The sequence below is a fragment of the Rana temporaria genome, chromosome 3 (genome assembly GCF_905171775.1).
Source record: "Rana temporaria chromosome 3, aRanTem1.1, whole genome shotgun sequence".
Taxonomy (NCBI): Eukaryota; Metazoa; Chordata; class Amphibia; order Anura; family Ranidae; genus Rana; species Rana temporaria.
This window is the reverse complement of record NC_053491.1, coordinates 422825220-422841685: the sequence shown is the minus strand read 5'-3', so window position 1 is coordinate 422841685 and position 16466 is coordinate 422825220. Positions and strand designations below refer to the sequence as shown.

Sequence of the window (16466 nt, the reverse complement as noted above, 5' to 3'; positions counted from 1 at the left end):
ATCAATGACCTTTTCTGATTTACCCTCCTTGTGGAGGGTGTCAATGACTGTCTTCTGGACAACTGTCCGGTCATCAGTCTTCTCCATGTGTGTGTAAGCCTCTGAACAAGACTGAGAGACTAGTTAACCACTTAAGACCCGGACCTTTAGGCAGCTAAAGGACCTGGCCAGTTTTTGCAATTCGGCACTGCATCGCTTTAACTGACAATTGCGCGGTCGTGCGACGTGATTCCCCAACAAAATTGGCACCCTTTTTTTCCCACAAATAGAGCTTTCTTTTGGTGGTATTTGATCACCTCTGCGGTTTTTATTTTTTGCGTTATAAACAAAAATATAGCGACAATTTTGAAAAAAATTGCTATAATAAATATCCCCCAAAAATACATAAAACATTTTTTTTCCCTCAGTTTAGGCCGATACGTATTCTTCTACCTATTTTTGGTAAAAAAAATAGCAATAATCGTTTATCGATTGGTTTGCGCAAAATTTATAGCGTTTACAAAATAGGGGATAGTTTTATTGCATTTTTATTTATTTATTTTTTTACTACTAATGGCGGCGATCAGCGTTTATTTTTTCGTGATTGCGACATTATGGCGGACACTTTGGACAATTTTGACACATTTTTGGGACCATTGTCATTTTCACAGCAAAAAATGCATTAAAAATGCATTGTTTACTGTGAAAATGACAATTGCAGTTTGGGAGTTAACCACAAGGGGTTAAGTGTGACCTCATTTGTGTTTCTAACTGTAGGGGTGTGTGGCTGTAGGTGTGACGTCATTGATTGTGTTTCCCTATAAAAGGGAACACACGATCAATGACGGCGCCACAGTGAAGAACGGGGAAGCTGTGTTTACACACAGCTCTCCCCGTTCTTCAGCTCCGGGGACCGATCGCGGGACTCTAGCAGCGATCGGGTCCGTGGGTCCCACGGTCACGGAGCTTCGGACCGAGGAGCGGGCCTGCGACCCACAGCTGGGCACTTAAAGAGGACGTACCTGCACGTGCTTGTGCCCAGGCGTGCCATTCTGCCGACGTATATGTGCAGGAGGCGGTCCTTAAGTGGTTAAAGGCTCAGGAAACCTTTACAGGTGTGTTAAGTAAATTAGCTGATTAGAATGTGACACCATGGGCCAGATTCACAGAAGAAATATGCCGGAGTATGTACTGATACTCCGGCGTATTTTCAAATTTGCCGCGTCGTATCTTAATTTGTGATTCACAAACAAGATACGACGGCATTTGGCTAAGATCCGACAGGCTTATGGCTTCGTACACCTTCGGATCTTAGGCTGCAATACTTCGGCCGTCGCTGGGTGGAGTTTGCGTCGTTTTCCAGCGTCGGGTATGCAAATTAGCTTTTACGGCGATCCACGAAGCTACTCACGTGCGTTACGTTGTCGCAAGTCTTTTTTCCCGTCGCAAAGTTAAGCCTGTTTTTTCATGGCTTAACTTTAGAGCAGCCATGTTAAAGTATGGCCGTCGTTCCCGCGTCGAATTTAAATTTTTTTTTTTTTGCGTAAGTATGTTATGCACGTCGCCATTCACAAACACGTCGGGGCGCCGTAATTTCGCGCAAAGCACGGCGGGAAATTTCCATACGGAGCATGCGCAGAACGTTTGGCGCTGGAACGCGCCTAATTTAAATGGTACACGCCCCATTTGAATTAGGCGGGCTTGCGCCGGACGGCTTTACGCTACGCCGCCGAAAGTTTACACGCAAGTGCTTGGTGAATCAGGCACTTGCGCTGAAAACTTGCGGCGGTGTAACGTAAAGACGATACGTTACGCCGCCGCATTTGTACCTGAATCTGGCCCCAGTCTACAATATTGAACATTTTCACAATATAAACATTTTCTGAGATACCGTATTTTGGGTTTTTACTAGCTGTAAGCCATATTCATCAAAAATAAAAGAAATAAATGCTTGAAATATATCTTTGTGTAATGAATCTATATAATATATGAGTTTTACTAAATGTAATTATTGAAATAAATTTACTTTTTTTATGATATTCTAAATTTTTTTGATGCACCTGTACCTCGATATTAAGATTATAATCCCACTGGTTGGAGTTAGGCTTTAAATTGGTAAGTACGAATGTACTGGTTTGCAATACAGTATTCCAGGTTGGGTGGAGTTGTGCCTAAAGATAAACATGAAGCTTAGTTTGTATGTTAGAGAAGCACTATGCAAATGTGGGACAGGAAAGGTTAACAAGGTGTTTATGGTTTATGGTGCTTTGTGGTTAAAAAACTGCAAATCAGGATTAACATTTGACTATTTCCAAGGCAGCTGGGGATGCAAATGAGTGCAATAGCACATGGATATACATGGGAAGTGGAGGGAGGGTGAGCAGGAGAGATGGCAGGTGGGAGCAGCATGGATTAAAGCACATGCATAGCCAAGCTTGGTCCAAACACCTGCAGAGGATCTTCAAATCCCAGCCTACTTTACTAGACATTTTTTTATAGCTAGAGCTTTACTTCCAGTTTATTTACAAGAAAATGTGGAGTTTTTAGATTTATTTTAGGAAATCTGTACTGAAAAAATATGGCAATCGCCAATGCTAACCTCCCTCTCAAAAATGGCAATAGCCTGACTTTGGCCTTGGCTTCAGTCATTTCTAGGCAGGAACCATGGAAGTATGCCGCAAGTGAAACCAGACTGCAGCTAGAACTCCTGATCCATATACTCAATGCCGCTGATAGAAATCATGGGGCCCCGTACAGCCTACCTGACGGGGCCCCCTTCAGCTCCACCACTGGTCCCGCCCCTGGTCCCTCCTTTAGCCCCACCCCTGGTCCCACCTTAAAACTCTTTCTGCAGCACATTATGGGATTGGCGGCACTGTCTCTGCAGGCAGCACATGTGTTATGGGCCATAACGCATGTGCTACCTGCAGACAGTGGCACCCATGCAGCCAATGCCATATTGTGCTGCAGACAGTGCCGCCAATGGCATTATGCTATTGGCAGCATGGGTGGCACTGTCTCTGCATGCAGCACATGCGCTATGGCATTAGCGTCATGGGTGGCACTGTCTGCAGCACATTACGGCATTGGCGGCACTGTCTCTGCAGGCAGCACATGTGTTATGGGCCATAACGCATGTGCTACCTGCAGACAGCGTCACCCATGCGGCCAATGCCATATTGGTCGTGGTGGCATGCAGGCATTGCTGGTGGAGCCGGGGCTGTGGTGGATTATGATGTTAGGTCAGGGCTGTACAGTTTTTTTTCTACATTAATTAGTACTTGCCCGGGCCCCCCTGCTGGCCGGGCCCGCTACAACAGGGCCAGTTGTACTGGGCTATCAGCGGCCCTGCATATACTAATTTGAATTTCTGGTCAGGACTTGAAAAGAATTGCATCCATTGAATCACTATGACAGCCAGGCAGATAGCACTTTCAGGAGGGTTCTGTAGTTTATTTATCATAACTCAGGTTCTCGTTTAGGCCTGGTTCACGCCTATGCATTTTCAGTTTTGCAGAAACACACTACATTACATTTAACAGGGTTTCCTATGGATGTAGTTCACATTTGTGCATTTTATAGAAAGAGCCAGGGTTTTTTTTTTTTTTTTTTTTTTAGTCCCATAGATTTCAATGGTTTAAAGATGTGTATTGAAAAACGCAAAGTGCACCTGCAATATGCAAACTGCACAAGTGGAAATCAGGCCTAAGGCTGGATTCACACCTATGCAATTTTAGTGCTTTCTGCATTTGCAGATTTGCACTACAGTCCATTTTACATGGTTTCCTATGGAACACGTTCTGTATTTCAAATCTGCAGAATGCAAAAAGCACCAAAAATGCCTAGGTGTGAATCCAGCCTTAGGAATTAGGAACTATGGGCCAGATCCACAAAGAGCCGCCGTAACTTAAATATTCTGATTTAAGTTACACTGCCGCAAAATTTCTACCTAAGTGCCCGTACCACAAAGCACTTACCTAGAAATTTTCGGCTGTGTAACTTAAATCCGTCCGGCGCAAGGCGTTCCTATTTTCATGGGGCGAGTCCCATTTAAATTAGGCGCGCTCCCGCGCCGGACGTACTGCGCATGCTCACGACGTCATTTTCCCGACGTGCATAGCGCGGCTTTACGTTACGCCGAGTTTTGTGAATCGCGCCGGGTAAAAAAAGTTGCGTCGGGAAAAAAAAAAAGATACGGCGGGGAAAAAAATAAAAAAAAATAAAAATAACAGCGTCGCGGGTAAGAAGGGTCTACTTTTACAAGGTGTAAACAGTTTACACTTTGTAAAAGCAGCCCTAATTTTACACATGCAACTTAATACTTACGGAGAAAAAACGAAGCGTAAAAGCTTTGTGGATCTCCGTAAGTGCTAATTTGCATACCCGAAGCGGCATTTCGACTCAAAATGCCCCCAGCGGCGGATGCGGTACTGCATCCTAACATCCGGCAGTGTAAGTCCTTTACACATGTCGGATCTTCTCCCTATCTTTTGGAAACTGATTCTGTGGATCAGTTCCAAAGATAGAAACAGGGATACGACGGCGTATCAGTAGATACGCCGGCGTATCCCTTTTGAGGATCTGGCCCTATAATCACATTTTTAGTTGCATAATGGGCGTTTTTTTTCTGCTGCTCCTAGGGCCATTTGGGCTTTTTTCGGCCTGTAAAAGCTGCTACATGTTATGCCTAGTACACATGGGCCTGAATGTCAGGAGACATCAGCCGGTTCAGTAAAAATTTGGCCCGTGTGTACGTTAGCCGGTCCAGCAGAAGCCGGCCGCTTGGCTGGCTTCTGTCAGATGAGCATGCTGGAAAACCAGCAGCTGACCGGCTGAGAGTGCTGACCTGAGTGTTCTGGCGGGGGGCCGTCCCCCTGTCAGAACACAACAGTTCACCTGGGGAGACTAATGTAGTAACATCAGATTGATAGTACAGTGGCTCCGACCAGAGCCAGACTTGCTGGTTTGAACAAAAAAAGACTATTAGCTAGATTCAGGATGGCGAGCGCATAGTTGCGGCGGCGTAGCGTATAGTATTTACACTACGCCGCTGTAAGTTAGCGAGGCAAGTACATGATTCACAAAGTACTTGCCTGCTAAGTTACGGCGGCGTAGTGTAAATCGGGCGGGCGTAAGGACGGCTAATTCAAATTTGGCTGAGGGGGCGTGTTTTATGTTAATGGTGCTTGACCTGACGTGATTGACGTATTTTACGAACGCCGCATGCGCCGTCCGCCTACATATCCCAGTGTGCATTGCTGCAAAGTACGCCGCACGGTCCTTTTGATTTTGACGTGGACGTAAAACCCTATTCACGGACGACTTACGCAAACAACGTAAAATTTTCAAATTTCGAGGCGGGAACGGCGGCAATACTTAACATTACTATTCCAGCTATTTGATGGAATAACTTTAGGCCTGATAATGCTTTACGTAAACGGCGTATCTGTACTGCGTCGGCCGGGCGTACGTTCGTGAATAGGCGTATCTAGTGATTTACATATTCTACGCCAACCGCTATGGAAGCGCCACCTAGCAGTCAGCCTAAATATTGCACCCTAAGATAGGACGGCGCAAGCCGTCGTATCTTAGATAGGTTTAAGTGTATCTCTGAGAATACACTTAAACTTAGGACAGCGCAAATTCCGAGTTAGGTTGGCGTATCTACTGATACGCCGGCCTAACTCTTACTGAATCTGGCCCATACTAGTGTGAACTAGGCTTAAGCCTATGTGGGAGATTTACTAAACCTGGAGCGTTCAAAATCTGGCACAGTTCTGCATAGAAACCAATCCGCTTCCAGATTTTAGTGTCGAAGTTTAATTGAACAAGCTGAAGTTAGAAGCTGATTGGCTACCATGTACAGCTGTACCCGATTCTGGGTACTTCAGTTTTAGTAAATCTCACCCTATGGGGTTGATTTACTACAGGCAAATCCATTTTGCACTACAAGTGCACTTGGAAGTGCAGTCGCTGTAGATCTGTGCGGTGGATAGGAATTGAGGGGAAGCTCTGCTGATTTTATCATCCAAACATGTGCAAGCCAAAATGCTGTTTTTTATTTTCCTTGCATGTCCGCCTCAGATCTACAGCGACTGCACTTCCACTTGTAGTACAAAGTTGATTTGCCTTTAGTAAATAAACCCCAATGTGTCCGTGCATACATTTAGGCCTGGTTGACACCTATGCAGGTTGTAGTTTGCAACAGGTTTTGCGTATCAGGGTAAGGTTGAAGTTGAACTTTAAATATTCAAAGATCAAGGATGTTTAAATTTTTGCAATGCAAAGGTGAATTTACAGTTCAAAGAGGGTTAGTCACAACTGGGCTTATGCATGAATCTGAATACTCAGCCTTAAAAGCGGAGGTCCGTCTAATTTTTTTTTAAAGTCAGCAGCTACAAATACTGCAGCTACTGACTTTTAAAATAAGGACACTTACCTGTCCAGCGCGCCCGTGATGTCGGAACCCGAGGCCATCCCATCCGTCGAATGCTGCTGCTGCCATCTTCAGTAAGAGAATCAGAGAATTCTTGCGGCTTCACTTCCTGGTTCCCTACCGCACATGCGCGACTCGCGCTGCGCAATGCCTCTGGTCCCTGCTGTCTTCTGGGACCTGTGTGTCTCGTAGAAGACAGCGGGGGGGGGGGTGCCGGATGTGGCGTAGACTGCGGCAGATAATGCGGGGGTCTATGCCCGGTAGTGGGTGCAAATACCCGTCTTGGACAGGTATTTGCTCCCCCCTGAAAGGTGCCAAATGTGACACTGGGGGGGGGGGAGGGGGGAGACAGCGGAGGTTTCATTTTTGTGTGGACCTCCGCTTTAAAGAAGAACTTCAGGAAAAATATATATTTTATAAATCTGCAGGCACACAAGGAGTGCAACACGGTATATGCTACCTCCCTCCATTTTACGGTTTCACTGTTTTCACAATAGTATGACTATCGCTATACTTGCCACGCTCCGGGACTGCAACTACCTGTGACCTACACAGCACCCATAGAGTCGTTTGCAGCTGTGCTGCCTGTGCTTCCCCCTCTCCTTTACCAATCACAGAACACTTTGCACCATTATAAACCCATTAAAAATATCCAATGCTGTCTGTGATTGGGCAGGGGAGAGGAGAGGTGGGCAGAGCAGCATGGAATCTCTTATCTAAGAGCAAGTATAGAAAAAGCTACACCATCAAAGCTCAGTGAAACAGTAAATTGTAAACAAGATAAAGATCCGGGAGGTGGCATACACCTCCATACACTTAAAGTGTAAGGAGAATTTCCGCTTTATGTCCTCCTCGCCCCATCCTCTTTTTCTTTTGGAACTTTTTTCTTGGGGGATCGGGAACCTAGTTTTGGTAGGTACTCGCTCCCACTTCTAGTCAGATCACCTATGCTATTTCACTGGAAATATGACACCCCCATTCCTTTCCGCAGCCTTCTGGAACATGTCACAGGTACTAGCAGGCTGCGGGACCATTCAGACAGCACAGCCTGCTATACACACTGAATAGAACAATGACTGATGACTGTTCTTTACTATCATGTAAGGGCAAGTAGCATGTAAGTGTACACATACACACAGTGCCCATCCTGACCTCCCTGGGGCCCCAAGCAAAATCACATGTCACATTAAAGTTGAGAAGCGAGGGGGCGCTACCGACAGTGACATGTGACATTAAAGCTGAGAAGCGGGGGTAGGGGGTGTTCTGCTGTCGGAAATTACATCTTACATTAAAGTGAGAAGCAGGGGGTGCTGACTTATTACCTCTTTTGCAATGCAGCCAGCGAGTTGAGAAGCGGGGTCTAGGGGCTGAAAATGACTTCCCACCAGGTGGGGCCCCTAGTCATTTGAGGTGCCCTCTGCAGCTTTGTGGGGACCCTAAGCGGCTTGCATAGTGAGCCTATAGGGCGGATTGGCCCTGCATACACAGCCTGACCCATGGACCACACATTTATCCTACGGGGTAAAATGACTGCACCAGCCAAGCAGACACTGGCTGGAAAAAGCGCTCAGAGGCGATTCAGTTCGCCTGTGTAGTGCTATACAAGTCATTCATTCATTCATTCAGCCCCGCAGCACTGTGTAATCTTTCAATTCTATGAGTGAACGATCAGTGCTATTGGGATTGATGCCATGTATGAGCTCTGATCATTCATAAAAGTGAAAGAGCACTCGACAATGACTGCAGTCCTGCGTAATCCATTGGATGGGGCTGTGTAGGTTTAGATGCAACTGCAGATAATCAAACAGAGCCAGCACTGGTCTCCCAAGTGCCCTAATGCCAGATACCAGAGCTTCAACATAATCGGTCACCTACCAAGCAATATGGTTGGATGGAGGGCTGAACTGTCCTACAATGATGCTTAAAAATGGAGAGACGGATTCTAATGGGACAGTTGGTCCTCTAAAGCAGTGGTCATCAACCCTGTCCTCAGGGCCCACTAACAGGCCAGGTTTTATGTATTACCTTGGGGAGATGCAAAATAGAATACTGCAATCACTGAGCAGCAAATGATATCACCTGTGATGTATTTCAGTTATCTTGCAAACCTGGCCTGTTAGTGGGCCCTGAGGACAGGGTTGATGATCACTACCCTAAAGGGTTTAAAGCGGTAGTTCACCCCCCCCCGACACGATTTTACCATCGAGACAGGCATTGTAGCGCGAGCTACAGTGTGCCTGTCCTGATTTTTTTAACCCCGGACTCACCTTGTAATCTGACATCGTAGATTTCGGCTCCCGCGGGGAATGGGCGTGCCTATGGAGAGGGAGGATGATTGACGGCCGGCCCTGGCACGTCACTCTCCCCGAAGACAGCCGGAGTAGGTCTCGGCTCTTCACGGCGCCTGCGCACAGGCTATGCGCACGCGTCGTGAAGAGCCAAGCCTATTTCGGCTATTTCCGGAGAAGCGTGACGCGCCAGAGCCGGCCGTCAATCATCCTCCGTCTCCATAGGCACGCCCATTCCCCGGTATCTTCGATCTACGCGTACAAGGTGAGTACGGGGGTAAAAAATTCGGGACAGGCATACTGTAGCTCGCGCTACAATGCCTGATTTTATGGTAAAAGAAAAAAAAAACTTTTTTTTTTCGTTGATAGGGTGAACCCCCGCTTTAATGAACGTTTAAGAAGTCTAGTGACTTCTTAAATAAGAGGGTAAATACAAATCTCTCAGTACAGTTGACAGTCCACATGTTTACTCAACCTAATGCATTCTTCATAAAGTAACATACAAAATATAAATACATCAAGGATAGACAGACTTCACAAATCCTGTGACTGGTGGCAGATAGACCTAGGCAGTACATTAGTTGTCCTAATGAAATTGTCATAGTATATTTTTGGCAAACATACTTTGGTGACATGAAACCTATCACACCCACAAATGACTAGAACACCCCAAAAAATAAATGAATCACAAAAAATAAACCTACCCTACCCTGTATTTTCAAATATGAGAAACCCGGTCCTCTTCCTCCCACATGACAGCATTGGTACCTATTGATAAGCATACAGTGCTGTGCCATAGAGAAAGAGTGTGAGGTCCACACAACATGTACTCTGGACCTAACCCCATAACCATGGGCTTATTCTGTTATCATTTTTACAGTAAAAAAACACAATACTGGAAATCCGACTCCAAACGTTTTGTTTCAGGCTTGGGAACGCTGGTTCAGAGAGTTTAAATTAGGTGAGTGGATAGGTGATTTAAGCAATGAGCAGCTTCACAGAAATTAAAGGGGTTGTAAAGGTAAAAAAAAATTTTTCCTAAATAGCTTCCTTTACCTTAGTGCAGTCCTCCTTCACTTACCTCATCCTTCCATTTTGCTTTTAAATGTCCTTATTTCTTCTGAGAAATCCTCACTTCCTGTTCTTCTGTCTGTAACTCCACACAGTAATGTGAGGCTTTCTCCCTGGTGTGGAGTGTCATGCTCGCCCCCTCACTTGGACTACAAGAGAGTCAGGAGGCTCTCTACGTTGCAGATAGAGAAAGGAGCTGTGTGTTAGTGGGCATCCTGACTCTCCTGTACTCCAAGGGAGGGGCGAGCACGACACTCCACACCAGGGAGAAAGCCTTGCATTACGGTGTGGAGTTACAGACAGAAGAACAGGAAGTGAGGATTTCTCAGAAGAAATAAGGACATTTAAAAGCAAAATGGAAGGATGAGGTAAGTGAAGGAGGACTGCACTAGGGTAACGGAAGCTATTTAGGGGGAAAAAAATTGTACCTTTACAACCCCTTGTATCAGTGCTGAATGGACTGACCCTTTAAGGCTCCATTCACAAAGTCTTGGTGCAACGTTGACGCAACTCTGATGTAACTTTGAATGGGTGCGACTTGGATGTGACTTGTTGTCTTTCTGCACAGTCGGACCCACTGTTGCATGTAAACCCTTCAGGTACGACTTTTATGCAACTTTTGAGGATTACCATTGAAGTCTTTTTAGGTAGATTCAGGTACGTTGCCGCAACTTTAAGGCGGCGTAGCTTAAGGCATTTAAGCTACGCCGCCGTAAGTTAGATAGGCAAGTACATGATTCACAATTCACGTTTTTTTTTAACTGCGCATGCACCGGGCGCCTACATTTCCCAGTGTGCATTGCGGCTACGTACGCCGTACGGGCCTATTGATTTAGACGTGGACGTAAACTACGTAAATCGCTATTCGCGGACGACTTACGCAAACGACGTAAAAATTTAGAATCCCGAAGCGGGAACGGCGGCCATACTTTAACATTACTATTCCACCTAATAGATGGAATAATTTTAGGCCTGATAATGCCTTACGGAAACGGCGTAAATGTACTGCGGCAGCCGGGCGTACGTTCGTGAATCGGCGTATCTACTCATTTACATATTCTACGCCGACCGCAATGGAAGCGCCACCTAGCGGCCATCCGAAATATTGCAATCTAAGATAGGACGGCGCAAGCCGTCGTATCTTAGATATGTTTAAGCGTATCTTTGTTTGAGCATACGCTTAAACATAAGTCGGCGTAGATTCTGAGTTAGGTCGGCTTATCTACTGATAAGCTGGCCTAACTCTTACTGAATCTACCTAATTGTCCTCAAGTTGCATGAAAGTCGGACCAAAGCAGTGCATGAACTACTTTGACATTTTTATATAAACAAGTTCTCATTGGAAAACATGGGGTATGACTTGTCATGCGACTTTGATCACCAAAGTCGTATGACAAGTCGCACAAGTGTGAATGGGGTGTAAACGCCATAGGATTAAATAATAAGACAAAAACAAGCAACAGTTAGCAAGGACAATAAGATGGATGAAAACTCACCTCATCGGACATAGAGCCAATGTTGGCAGTGATGAGCAGGATCCCCAGGCTCTCCATAATTCAGATCAGTCACTGGAAGGTAGGTACAGGTGACACGGAATGAATGAGTCGGGCTACACAGAATGGCAGGAAGACCACAAGGAAGAGGTGATACGGAATGAATAGCTCAGGCTGCACCAAATGGCACAATGACCACAAGGCACAAATGACAAAGAATGAATTATACAGAGAAAAGCAAAGAATAAATAATAGAAGAGAATGAATGACAAAGAGTGCGAAATACAGACTATACAATATGACACAAGGACTTAGAGGCCACACAGATATAATGTCACCAAGAAATAGTGGCACCAAAATTTGCAGCTAGGATTGGCGGGACCCCCAGAACTCTGTAGACCAAAGAGTATGAATGACCCTACTGGAGCAGCAGGGACTGAGGAAACTAAGGACAGAGGTGCAGAAACACGTGAGAGACTGGAAGATTTATAACCACAGGACACAGGTAAATAGTATGCAAAGTGTCACACATGATGCACATCGCAGGCTTCAGGAGGCATTAGGTCTTTGTATCCGAGGCAGGATGTCCCAGTAATTGCGACTTAGGTAACCACCTAATTGACAGGCGTGTAGAAATTCCAGGATTTTTTATTATTTATCTCTTGCCGCCTCCTGCCATTCCTTTATTCTCCCACCTTCCTGGCCGAGGAGTGTCTTGCAGGCTCTGCCCTCAGCCCATCCAGGTACATACCTCTCCTGTCACATACCTGTCCCTCCCAGTCACACACATTTCATGTAGCTCAGGTGTTGTCCCTTCCTTTGTGTCCTCCTCAACCTCCCAGCTCTTCCTCGCTCCTCTGTTTCAAGTTACCTTGTACAGTTCTTCTGTTACTCAGTGTCAAGTTACAACATGGAGGAGAGCGAATTCCTACTCGGCAGGTTTGACACTTACATAGTTAGGTTGAAAAAAAGACAAATGTTCGGGGCTCAGCCAGTAAAAAACTTGCCACACTGATCCCTCCAGCTCTTCTTTCTTCCAGTCACCTTGTCAATACTCTTCTGTTGCCTTTAAATAACCAACACTAGTAAATTACATTGTGATTTCTCGTAGAGCAGACATTTCGGCTCTGCCACATCACCCAGCAGCCCCTGCACTTCGCACTGTCATGTACTTCCTTTCTAGTATTACACAAGGTTGCAGCTGACACTTCTTACTGTCCTTATCTGTACCGAGTAGAAAACAAGACAACCGGTGTGTATGAACTCCACACTACAATCTTCACAAGATCAAAAAATGAGCAGATAGGAAAACATCAGGAAACTCTTCTACTTACCGCCATGCCGCCTAGCCTTCTCACAGGGCACGTTAGTGGCAAAACTATTTATGTAAAATACATTTTCCATAACCCTGTGCATAGTTTCCATCATTAAAACCAGTGAAGTGTTCATGCACAAAATACACATTCTGATGCACTTACAGACAGCAGCAAAAACAAACTTTAAAGTACTGTAAAAAAAATAAAAAATATATACAGTATATATTTTCAGTATATCTCAAGTCAAAACTTTTATTTATTTTTTATTTGGATACAGAACAGAATAGTTGCATTGGAGCTGATTTTGGAATATACACTAGATTACCAAATGTATTGGGACACCTGCCTTTACACACACATGAACTTTAACCACTTAAGACCCGGACCTTTATGCAGGTAAAGGACCTGGCCAGTTTTTGCGATTTGGCACTGCGTCAGTTTAACTGACAATTGCGCTGTCGTGCGACGTGGCTCCCAAACAAAATTGGCGTCCTTTTTTCCCCACAAATAGAGCTTTCTTTTGGTGGTATTTGATCACCTCTGCGGTTTTTATTTTTTGCGCTATAAACAAAAATAGAGCGACAATTTTTAAAAAAAAATCAATATTTTTTACTTTTTGCTATAATAAATATCCCCAAAAAAGATATAAAAAAAAACCATTGGTTTTCCTCAGTTTAGGCCGATACGTCTTCTTCTACCTATTTTTGGTAAAAAAAATCGCAATACGCGTTTATCGATTGGTTTGCGCTAAATTTATAGCGTTTACAAAATAGGAGATTGTTTTATTGCATTTTTATTAATATTTTTTTTTACTACTAATGGCGGCGATCAGCGATTTTTTTCGTGACCACGACATTATGGCGGACACATCGGACAATTTTGACACATTTTTGGGACCATTGTCATTTTCACAGCAAAAAATGCTATAAAAATGCATTGTTTACTGTGAAAATGACAATTGCAGTTTGAAAGTTAACCACTGGGGGGCGCTGAAGGGGTTAAGTGTGACCTTATATGTGTTTCTAACTGTAGGGGGCGGGGCTGGACGTGTGACATCATTGATCGTGTTTCCCTATATCAGGGAACACACGATCAATGACACTGCCACAACGAAGAACAGGGAAGGTGTGTTTACACTCACCTCCGGAGGACCGATCACAGGACACCGGCAGCGATCGGGTCCGCGGGTCTCACGGGCGCGGTCACGGAGCTTCGGAATGGGTCGCGTGCACGCGCGACCCCACGGCTGGGCTTAAAGGGGTACGTGGATGTGACCAGCCGTGGCATTCTGCCGACGTATATCGGCGTGAAGGGGTCCTTAAGTGGTTAGTGGCATCCCAGTCTTATGGCCCGTACACACGATCCGAAAATCGGGAGACAGATCCCCCAACTTTTTTCGCTTAATAGGCGCAAGTAGAAATTGAATAGGTTACTAAAGTTGCGAAAATTCTCGTACGACAGAAAAAAAAAATCGAAAGTGATGTCATGTGTTTTAATGTATTTGTATTGTATTTTTGGAGGACAATTATACCGACGAACGAAAATCTTACGATCTGGTATCATACAAGGTAAATTTCCGTGCGTGTCCGATAGAATAATATTGATTGAATTGTCGTGATCGGCTTTTTCGAAAAGCTCTGTACCAACGATTCGATTATTCTACTATCGCGTCAAAAGCGTTATTTTTCGTCTGATTTTTGGATCATGTGTACGGGCCATTATTCCGTAGGGTTCAATATTGAGTTGGCCCACCCTTTGCAGTCCTAATTCCTCGTACACACGACCGGTTTTCCTGACGAGAAAACTGCAATTTTTTAGATTGGTCGAGAAAACCGGTCGCGTGTATGCTCCATAACGGTTTTCCCGACGAGAAAACTGCCTGCAAACAAATTATAACCTGCTCTATTGTGTCCCGTCGTGTTTCCCGTCAGTCTTTTTTTCTTCGCGAAAACTGCTCGTGTGTATGCTTTTCCGAGGGAAAAAAAAAATCAAGTACGAGACAGGAGCGCTCTTTCTGGTAAAACTAGCGTTCATAATAGAGATTTCACATTCATCTTGCTGCAAATTATTGCATCGTTTAATGCAGAGCATGAAAAGCGCAAATCGAATCTCACCAAACTTTTACTAACATGAGGATCAGCAAAAGCAGCCCAAAGGGTGGCGCCATTTGAATGGAACGTCCCCTTTATAGTGCCGTCGTATGTGTTGAACGTCACCACACTTTGGTCGAGTTTTTTTTGACTGAACGTGTGTATGCAAGGCAGGCTTGAGAGGAATCACGTCGGGAAAAACATTGGGTATTGGCATGTCAGGAAAACCGGTCGTGTGTACAGGGCATAACAGCTTCAACTCTTCTGGGAAGGCAGGCCACAAGGTTTAGGAGTGCGTCTATGGGAATGCTTGACCATTCTTCCAGAAGCGCATTTGTGAGGTCAGACACTGTTGGACGAGAAGGCTTGGCTCGCAGTCTCTGCTCTAATTCATCCCAACGAGGGATGAATTAGATCCGAGACTGCGAGCCAGGCCTTCTTGTCCAACATCAGTGCCTGACCTCACAAGTGCGCTTCTGGAAGAATGGTCAAACATTCCCATAGACACACTCCTAAACCTTGTGGACAGTCTTCCCAGAAGAGTTGAAGCTTTTATAGCTGCAAAGGGTGGGCCAGGGGGGAGCTCCCACTGTCAGAATATGATGCACCCACATTGCTTGTGTGGATACAGGGATCTGTCAGTTTCTTTTGGTTCAACCCGCTAAAAAGAACTGTGCGTGTATACACTGCTTTATATTCCTCCTAAAATATAGCAGTGCATCTCTATGCCTACAGCCTTGTTTATCTACAGTATGATCCTGCTTCGGCCCCTGTTACGCAGCAGTGGGGGTGCCTCCCGGGCTCCCTCCTAGCAAGAGGAAGCTGTGTCCTGTACAGCTTGAGAAAATACAGCTCTTTCCCATCTCCCTGGCAATCTCCCTCTGGAAAATGCAGTTCAAAAGCTCTTGATTACAGTAGAGTTGCTCTCCTCTGGACTACATTTCCCACAGTACAGTGGTGCCTGACTCAGTCTACTGAACTCTTCCTGCTAGGCAGCTCCCTTCGGTTGCCGATATAGCTGTTAACCAGTTCAGCACCACAGGGCAGCACCTGCAAAAATCCATTGCAGCCAGTCATCCTCTAACTCTCTATTCTTAGCAAAGCACCTGGCTACACTCTCCCCCTGCCAGAGAAGCTTTGGTCCCCTAAAGATGCACAAAGTTCATTGATATATAACATGCATACATTTGAATTAATTTACATGAACAACTAAAACCAAATTAAAGTGGACTTCTAGCCTGTATTAAAACAAATTAAAAGTGAGCAAATACAGCAGCTGCTGACTTTTAATATAAGGACACTTACCTATCCAGGGAGCCTGCGATGCCGGCTCCCGAAGCCGACCAGTCCGTCGGCTCCGGGTGCAGGCACCGGTATCCTTACTAAGGAAAACAGGAAAATAAGCCCTGCGGCTTCACAGCCTGTTTCCTACTGTGCATGCGTGAGTCGTGGTGTGCTTTCTGAATGGTCCTGCTGTCTTCTGGGACCTGTGTGTGTCTCCCAGAAGGCAGCGGGATGAAGGAGGAGGGGCCACAAATGACATAGGTTGCGATGGCACCCTTACACGAAAGTGGAAGCAGGTACCTGTTTGTGACAGGTATCCACCCCCCCCCCGAAAGGTGCCAAATGTGGCACCGGTGGGGGGGGGGGGGGGAGCAGATAAGCAGAGGTTCGACTTTTGAGTAGAAATCCGCTTTAAATCAATATTTACACAAAACGAACTGAGTTACATAACATAAGAATTGGACAAGGGAACCTCCTACCACTTGTCAGATGGAGTGGGGTTGTCTTGT

General features: G+C 45.4%; 1 protein-coding gene across 1 annotated transcript in view; it reads right to left on the bottom strand.

The window, feature by feature from the left end:
- LOC120933158 (inositol polyphosphate-5-phosphatase A-like) overlaps positions 1-11609 on the bottom strand; it is a 69161-nt gene extending 57552 nt beyond the window's left edge. The window contains exon 1 of the mRNA XM_040346188.1: positions 11271-11609. Coding sequence (XP_040202122.1) covers positions 11271-11327 — 57 coding nt within the window. The 5' untranslated portion in view covers positions 11328-11609. The remainder of the gene's footprint in view (positions 1-11270) is intronic.
- Positions 11610-16466: the final 4857 nt, after the last annotated feature.